Source organism: Cyclopterus lumpus, chromosome 19 (genome assembly GCF_009769545.1).
Source record: "Cyclopterus lumpus isolate fCycLum1 chromosome 19, fCycLum1.pri, whole genome shotgun sequence".
Taxonomy (NCBI): domain Eukaryota; kingdom Metazoa; phylum Chordata; class Actinopteri; order Perciformes; family Cyclopteridae; genus Cyclopterus; species Cyclopterus lumpus.
Window position 1 is genome coordinate 17,816,658 of NC_046984.1, and position 7,905 is coordinate 17,824,562.

General features: G+C 49.6%; 1 protein-coding gene across 2 annotated transcripts in view; it reads left to right on the top strand.

Moving 5' to 3' along the window:
* gprc5c (G protein-coupled receptor, class C, group 5, member C) overlaps nt 1-6,684 on the top strand; it is an 8,805-nt gene extending 2,121 nt beyond the window's left edge. The window contains exons 2-5 of one of the 2 annotated variants that reach the window (XM_034558050.1): nt 6-1,039; nt 2,529-2,629; nt 3,165-3,293; nt 4,085-6,684. In XM_034558050.1, coding sequence (XP_034413941.1) covers nt 55-1,039; nt 2,529-2,629; nt 3,165-3,293; nt 4,085-4,117 — 1,248 coding nt within the window. In that variant the 5' untranslated portion in view covers nt 6-54 and the 3' untranslated portion in view covers nt 4,118-6,684. The remainder of the gene's footprint in view (nt 1-5; nt 1,040-2,528; nt 2,630-3,164; nt 3,294-4,084) is intronic. The other variant, XM_034558051.1, reaches the window with a different exon arrangement.
* The last annotated feature ends 1,221 nt before the right edge of the window (nt 6,685-7,905 follow it).

The window sequence follows — 7,905 nt, forward strand, 5'->3', positions numbered from 1 at the left end:
TGCAGGTGCTCCACGGATCGTCCGAACTGAACTCTTGGTTCGCTCCCAGTTGCCATGGCTACCAACGGCACCCCCGCGGGTTGCGGCCCCAACGTGGACTCTCTCTATTACAACCTGTGTGACCTCGACGCCGCCTGGGGCATCGTGCTGGAGGCCTTGGCGGCGGCCGGCGTCGTCTTCTGCTTCGTGCTCTTCATCTCGCTGCTGGCCAGCGTGCCCTTCGCGCGGGACGCGAACCGCCGGAGCTCGACGGCGCTGCACGCCTGCTTCCTGGTCTGCACCTTCGGCCTCTTCTGCCTGACCTTCGCCTTCATCGTGGGGAAGGACTTCTCCACGTGCGCCTCGCGGAGGTTCCTCTTCGGCGTGCTGTTCGCCGGCTGCTTCGCCTGCCTCCTGGTGCAGAGCGCGCGGCTGAACGTCCTCGTCCGGCGGGACTGCGGGCCGCGGGCTTGGGCCTTGTGCCTGGCGGCGGCGGCGTTGTGGCTGGTGGAGGTGGTCATCAACACCGAGTGGCTGATCATCACGGTGGTGCGCCGCCCGCGGGGGCCGCTCAACACCACGGCCCAGACCGGCGGAGCCGCGGCGCCTTGCGACATCGCCAACGAGGACTTCGTCATGGCGCTGATCTACGTGATGACCCTGATCCTGGCGGTGGTGGTGGCGAGTCTCGCCGTCATGGCGGGCAAACACGACCGGTGGAAGAAGGACGGCGCCTTCATCCTCCTGACCAGCGCGGCCTCCGTGGGGATTTGGGTGGCGTGGATCGTCATGTACGTCTACGGCAACGAGAAGAGGGGCGGGCCCACGTGGGACGACCCCACCTTGGCCATCGCCCTGGTGGCCAACGCGTGGGCCTTCCTCCTCCTCTACACCATTCCCGACATCTGCGGCGTGACCGGCGGCGCCGAGAGCCCGCAGAGCTTCGGGGAAGACCTGTACCCGAACCGAGGAGTCGGCTACGAGACGATCCTGAAGGAGCAGAGCTCCCAGAACATGTTCGTGGAGAACAAGGCGTTCTCCATGGAGGAACCCAAACCAGGTGCGTAGGTGTCAGCATGGAGGCCGAAGTCCACCAGAGGAAGCTCGGCTCGGTGTTGACTTTGACTCATTGAACTCACATTTCTACAAATTGTACTGGCATTATTATGTCATATTATCATTGTAATAGACAATATATCATCCAACACAAGTAGTGTTAATGTGAGGATTGTACACGATGATTTAACCTTTATTTTCTGGAGTATGATGTCACTCCGGTCTCATGCAAAGCGTTTTTATTCCCCGTAAACAAACATGTGCCTGACAGTTTGTTTACTCAGTGATGCGGTCATAAACAAACAAACAAACTACACTCTCACTGGAAGTTCATTAAAATGTCACATTGCATCATATATTTGTCACATATATATAAATATTTATATATATATATATATATTATATATTTATATATATATATATATACGGAGACACCCAAAAACAGAGTGATTACCCTGTAGAACCCTCAAAAGGTTCTGAAGGGCACACAGAACATGTTTAATGTGAGATAAATATGGATATTGGGCATTCAAATGACGCTGCAGGGTTTCTACTGGTTCTACTGGTTCTACTGGTTCTACTGGTTCTGTCCACAAACAGCCAACTGGATTCTTTAATTGGATTCTGGATTATTGCAGATAAAGATGATCTTTTAAATATCTTCAGCTCGTGTTAAACACAAACCTGATTTCAGAACCGTAAACTCATAAAACACATTGAGTGTTTTAGGACTTTCTATTATTATTATCATTATTATTATTATTATTATTATCTAAAGAGTTCAGATTGAGTTTTAAACTAGTTGTCATTGTCTTTCTCTTTCTTTACATCCTGTGGTTATACATCATTCATGCAGCTTGAAAGCAAACTCCCCAAAGCTCGAGATTTGTTTGTTCAGATTATTATTATATTTTCAATATTTGCTGAGTGCTAAAATGCTAAAAAGCTGCACGCACAGCTGTCGGGTGATTTGTTGACTGACGCGGAGCAGGGCGGTTTGACGTCATCGAGTCCCCGGTCAACGCCCGCGGATCCTTTCTTTGCATTGTGGGCCGTGACAAAGGATGACGGTCTGAATCATCCTCTGATGAGCGTCAGCATCACGCCTTGTGTTCGCATCGTCGCCATAGCGACCGAGGCGTGGCGACAAAGCGTCGTCTCACACGTCCACGTGTAAGAAATGTGTCGTAATAAAGTCGCACCGTGTCGGGGCCGACGACCCCGAAGACGTTGCTGAGGGGCCGGCGGCCCAGAGGGGACCTAGAGGGGGCCTAGAGGGGGCCTAGAGGCTGCCTAGAGGGGGCCTAGAGGCTGCCTAGAGGGGGCCTAGAGGGGGCCCAGAGGGGGCCTAGAGGCTGCCTAGAGGGGGCCTAGAGGGGGCCCAGAGGCTGCCTAGAGGGGGCCTAGAGGGGGCCCAGAGGGGGCCTAGAGGGGGCCCCACCGGCCCCTCAGCAACGTCTTCGGGGCTGATGCCTGTGTTGTCTCCATTGCAGCGGTCAAGCCCGTGTCCCCGTACAGCGGCTACAGCGGGCAGCTGCGGGGCTCCGTGTACCAGCCCACCGAGTTGGCGCTCATCAGCAAGGCGGCGGCACACGTGAGTACGGTGACGGTGAACTGTGTGCACACGACTTCCCTTCATATTGTGTTTAATGAAGACAGTACCATTGTTATCTTTATGGGCAATGTTTTACAATAAATAAATGAAATCTATTGCGTTAGAAGTTGTCGTCTTAATTGTAGGCGTGGAAGGTCTGTCAAGCCTTTTTGAATATGATGCAGCAGCGTGCATGGGGCTCTATATGTATGATTATCATTTAACTTTATTTATATAGTATTTCTCAAAAACTAAAATAGTGCTGCATCAACATAAAGCAATGAAATAAACAGGGAAAAGAGACAAATCAGGTAGCAAAGCAGCTCCAGGGCAGTTAGAAATATGAATGTACAAACATTTAAAAAAATGTTTTTAAAAAGACAAAAAATAGAAGCAGCTTTCTGAGATTTTTAAAGAGTCCAGGGAGATGATATTGTAAAGAGTTGGTTAACTAGTTGACTCTTAGAGAACTTGAGGTTCTCCAGAGAACGTGCACTCCCCCCTCCCTCATTTCTTGGATGCCGATGTTGTGCAGCGCCCTCCGGAGGTCTCCTATGACATGGCCATCCCCCGAGCCTCCACCCACTCAGCGGCCGGCAGCGGGAGCGGCACGCCGCCGACACACGCCGAGAGCGCCGCTCACACTCAAGCTAACGGAAACAGCGTAGGTCGTCTCCTCCCTCCTTGCTCCTCCCTCCTCGCTCCTCCCTCATCGCTTCTCCCTCTTCGCTCCTCCCTCCTTGCTCCTCCCTCCTTCCTCCTTGCTCCTCCCTCCTCGCTTCTCCCTCCTCGCTCCTTCCTCCTTGCTCCTCCCTCCTCCCTCCTCCTCAACCTTTTTCACCCCTCCCCCCCACACACGCCGAGAGCGCCGCTCATACTCAGGCTAACGGAAACAGCGTAGGTCGTCTCCTCCCTCCTCGCTACTCCCTCCTCCCTCCTAGCTCCTCCCTCCTCGCTCCTCCCTCCTCGCTCCTCCCTCCTCCCTCCTTGCTCCTCCCTCCTCGCTCCTCCCTCCTTGCTCCTCCCTCCTCCCTCCTTGCTCCTCCCTCCTTCCTCCTTGCTCCTCCCTCCTCGCTCCTCCCTCCTCCCTCCTCCCTCCTTCCTCCTCCCTCCTACCTCCTCCCTCCTCGCTCCTCCCTCCTCCCTCCTCCTTCCTCCTCAACCTTTTTCACCCCCTCCCCCTCTGTGCTCCTGCCGTATCCATGGCAACCCCTTCTCCAGGTTGACCATGAATCACTTCTTTGTCCGGGTGGTTTTTGGAGGACCCAGTTTCCTCTGTAGAAATGTTGGAGGGTTTGATTTCACGTGATTTGTCTCTTTCTGGTCTTTTTCTTTTCCACTCGTCCTCGGTCGCTCTGCTGTGTCCGTCCTCCACAAATGAGCCGACCTCTCTGGTTAGAACTGTAACCGTCTCACCTTGCTGCTGTTTGACCACCCGTCTGTCTTCGTCTCCAGGGGAACGGTCTCCACAGGACGTCCCAGTGGTGACCACGCCGACCTCCCACCCCTCAGATTCACTGTGTGTGTGTTTGCCGTTGCTCCGTGGTTCTCTAAGCTGGTTCTAAGAGGAACCCTGGTCACATGTGGAGCTTAATTCTGGGTCCCCCCCCCCCAAGCTGGAAAACAGCCAAACCTTCTATTGACTGGCTTCATCTGAGCTGGCCGAGTGTCAGACAGCGTGGAGCTTCATTTGGATGTCAAAGCCGTGGCTTTGGGGCAGAACAAAGACTTTTTGCTTCGGTGGCCGGACTGTGAGCTCTCAGCTGGACGGTGCTGAGGCCGCACATATATGACCCCCCCCCCCCCACCCCCAACACACACCATAAACAAACCTGCACCACCGGTGGAACTTTATTTACTTATTTAGGATTGGGAATATTGTTAATAACCTCAAAAGTCATACGTAAAATGGAGCAACTGCTATTGGAATGATGTAAATACGTTGTTAATGTGTCAATGGTTGAACACTGCATGGAAGCATTGTATGAATATGTCTATTTAATTTTATTTATAGCACCACTGTGTGCTATTTGATGATTTATTCCTACAATCAAACAATCACTTGAATAGAAGTAGAGCTTCTTATAACGTCTTATAACGCTTAATGTTCGCATAGAAGGTTTCTTCATTTCTTTCCTATAATAAAAACATTATTCAATGAGATACTTTTGTACCCCGACTTGAGTCCAAGTGACCCCCGTGTCTCGGCCCAGTTGGTAGGAAGAAATGTTGGCGTTGTGTGTTTCAATGTTGGCGTTGTGTGTTTCAATGTTGGCATTGTGTGTTTCAATGTTGGCATTGTGTGTTTCAATGTTGGCGTTGTGTATTTCAATGTTGGCATTGTGTGTTTCAATGTTGGCATTGTGTGTTTCTGCAAATAAATTAGTCAGAATGGAGGCGTGGCCTCTTTAAGTGACAGGCGGGTGCTGTGTCCTCTGCTGCTTCACCCAGCCGCCTAAGCTTCAATGTTACGTTGTTCAGTTCAGTTGTTACAATGTTACGTTGTTACAATGTTGCGTTACCTTGTTGCGTTACCTCGTCGCGTTACCTTGTTACGTTACCTCGTTGCGTTACCTTGTTACGTTACCTCGTTACGTTACCTTGTTGCGTTACCTCGTCGCGTTACCTTGTTACGTTACCTTGTTACGTTACCTTGTTACGTTACCTCGTCGCGTTACCTTGTTACGTTACCTTGTTACGTTACCTCGTCGCGTTACCTTGTTACGTTACCTTGTTACGTTACCTTGTTACGTTACCTCGTCGCGTTACCTTGTTACGTTACCTTGTTACGTTACCTTGTTACGTTACCTTGTTGCGTTACCTCGTCGCGTTACCTTGTTACGTTACCTTGTTACGTTACCTCGTCGCGTTACCTTGTTACGTTACCTCGTTACGTTACCTTGTTGCTTTACCTCGTCGCGTTACCTTGTTACGTTACCTTGTTACGTTACCTTGTTACGTTACCTCGTCGCGTTACCTCGTTACGTTACCTCATCGCGTTACCTCGTCGCGTTACCTCGTTGCGTTACCTCGTTGCGTTACCTCGTTGCGTTACTTCGTCACGTTACCTCGTCACGTTACCTTGTTACGTTACCTTGTTACGTTACCTTGTCGCGTTACCTCGTTGCGTTACCTTGTTACGTTACCTTGTTACGTTACCTTGTTACGTTACCTTGTCGCGTTACCTTGTCACGTTACCTTGTTACGTTACCTTGTTACGTTACCTTGTTACGTTACCTTGTCGCGTTACCTTGTTACGTTACCTCGTCGCGTTACCTTGTTACGTTACCTCGTCACGTTACCTTGTTACGTTACCTCGTCACGTTACCTTGTTACGTTACCTCGTCACGTTACCTCGTCGCGTTACCTCGTTGCGTTACCTTGTTACTTTATTATTTTAACACAAACCATGATGTTCTTTCAAACTTTAAGCTAAACCGAACCAATCGTTTACCAACGCTAACCACGTGGCCTTGTGCATTTCTGCAACCGTATTCATGAAACTTATTTTGGGGTTCAGAAGAGTCGATGTACAATTCCAACATTTCTTCTGGTGACCGGGTTGTTCTTTCGGATGCAGTTCCAGCGGCCTCCAGAACCTTCTTGGCTATATTTGACTATGTTAAGTCCTTTCACACTGGTTGGCTCCAGCAAACTCCAGCAGGACTCGCTTTGGAGACTCCGATATCAACAACATGTCGACTGCTGGATGAACCTGAATGTGGCTGCATCCAACCATCTTTAATGATTAACCTGTTAGTCTGTCTGTACAATCTCAGAGCTTTGGCTTCTCTGAGTTTGTTGTTCTTTCAGAAAAACACATATTCAATTCATAATGAAAGAAAACAGACACAGCTTGTGTTTGATTATTGAGAGAAAACACAATCTTCTTGTTTTAACTGTTAAAAAGACCAATGAGAGAAACCCTTGAAGAGAAACGTGAAAGATCTCACAGCTGTTCATAATGCCTTTGATTTAATGTATCGACATGTTTTTGACCAGAGACGCTGTGTGATAATCTTTAAAATACAGCAAATAAATACCCACTTGTTATGAATAGTGTGTGTTTTCTTATTGATATTGCATGTTCTTGTGAGGTGATGAGGGCAGTCAGAGGGTGTAATATGCTGTATTCTGTGGGTGGTTATCATACAAAGGAGAAGATCTGCATTTATGAAACATGCAACAGATGGTTATGCATGTCCTGCTGCAGACATACAAGAGTCTGGAGACGGTAATACACTCTCTGACATGCATTTAACCTTTTACCACGTTAATATTTGAATAAAGGTGGTTATATTTATTCCACACACATCATGACTGTAGTTCAAATACAAGCTGGAGGTCCATTGTTTCGTGAGAGGAACAGCAGGCGCACACAATTCAATCAGGTTCATCAAACACATCCATCGACCTGAGCTCACTGACAGCTTCAAGGTCATCAGAGGAGACGGAAACAATTCACCATCTGTTTGCTATCTTCAGTCTCATGTCAAACATCGCAACTCTTCAAATGTAAGTAAATTCATCCATAAATGAATGTACAAACCTGACAGCTGTTACTTCTTAAAGGGCCAGTGTGGATCATGTCAGGGGATTTATAAGCAGAAAAGGTAATTTAATATTCATAAATATGTGTTATTGTTAATGCGGGGAGACACACTAATAGGTGAGAACAAATTAAGAATGGTAAAAAAAGTACATTGAGTATAATATTAAATTAATACTAGTATCAGGCAAAGTGGGAATGTGTTCAAAATTTTATTTTATTTTATTATATGTATTCCACTAATTCAATTCATTGTTCTGACCTCGACCTCCTCTTCTCATATTTCACGTGTCTTTATTGAAGGCTAACCGCGGCCCGGAGGTCGGACTGTGATTGATACCCGACCGCCGCCCGATAACCTCAGAGTCTCGGAGGAGGTGATCCGAGGCCACGCGGCCCGATAGCCTGCGAGTCTCGGAGGAGGTGATCCGAGGCCACGCGGCCCGATAGCCTCCGAGTCTCGGAGGAGGTGATCCGAGGCCACGCGGCCCGATAACCTCCGAGTCTCGGAGGAGGTGATCCGAGGCCACGCGGCCCGATAGCCTCCGAGTCTCGGAGGAGGTGATCCGAGGCCACGCGGCCCGATAGCCTCCGAGTCTCGGAGGAGGTGATCCGAGGCCACGCGGCCCGATAGCCTCCGAATCTCGGAGGAGGTGATCCGAGACCACGCGGCCCGATAGCCTCCGAGTCTCGGAGGAGGTGATCCGAGGCCACGCGGCCCGATAGC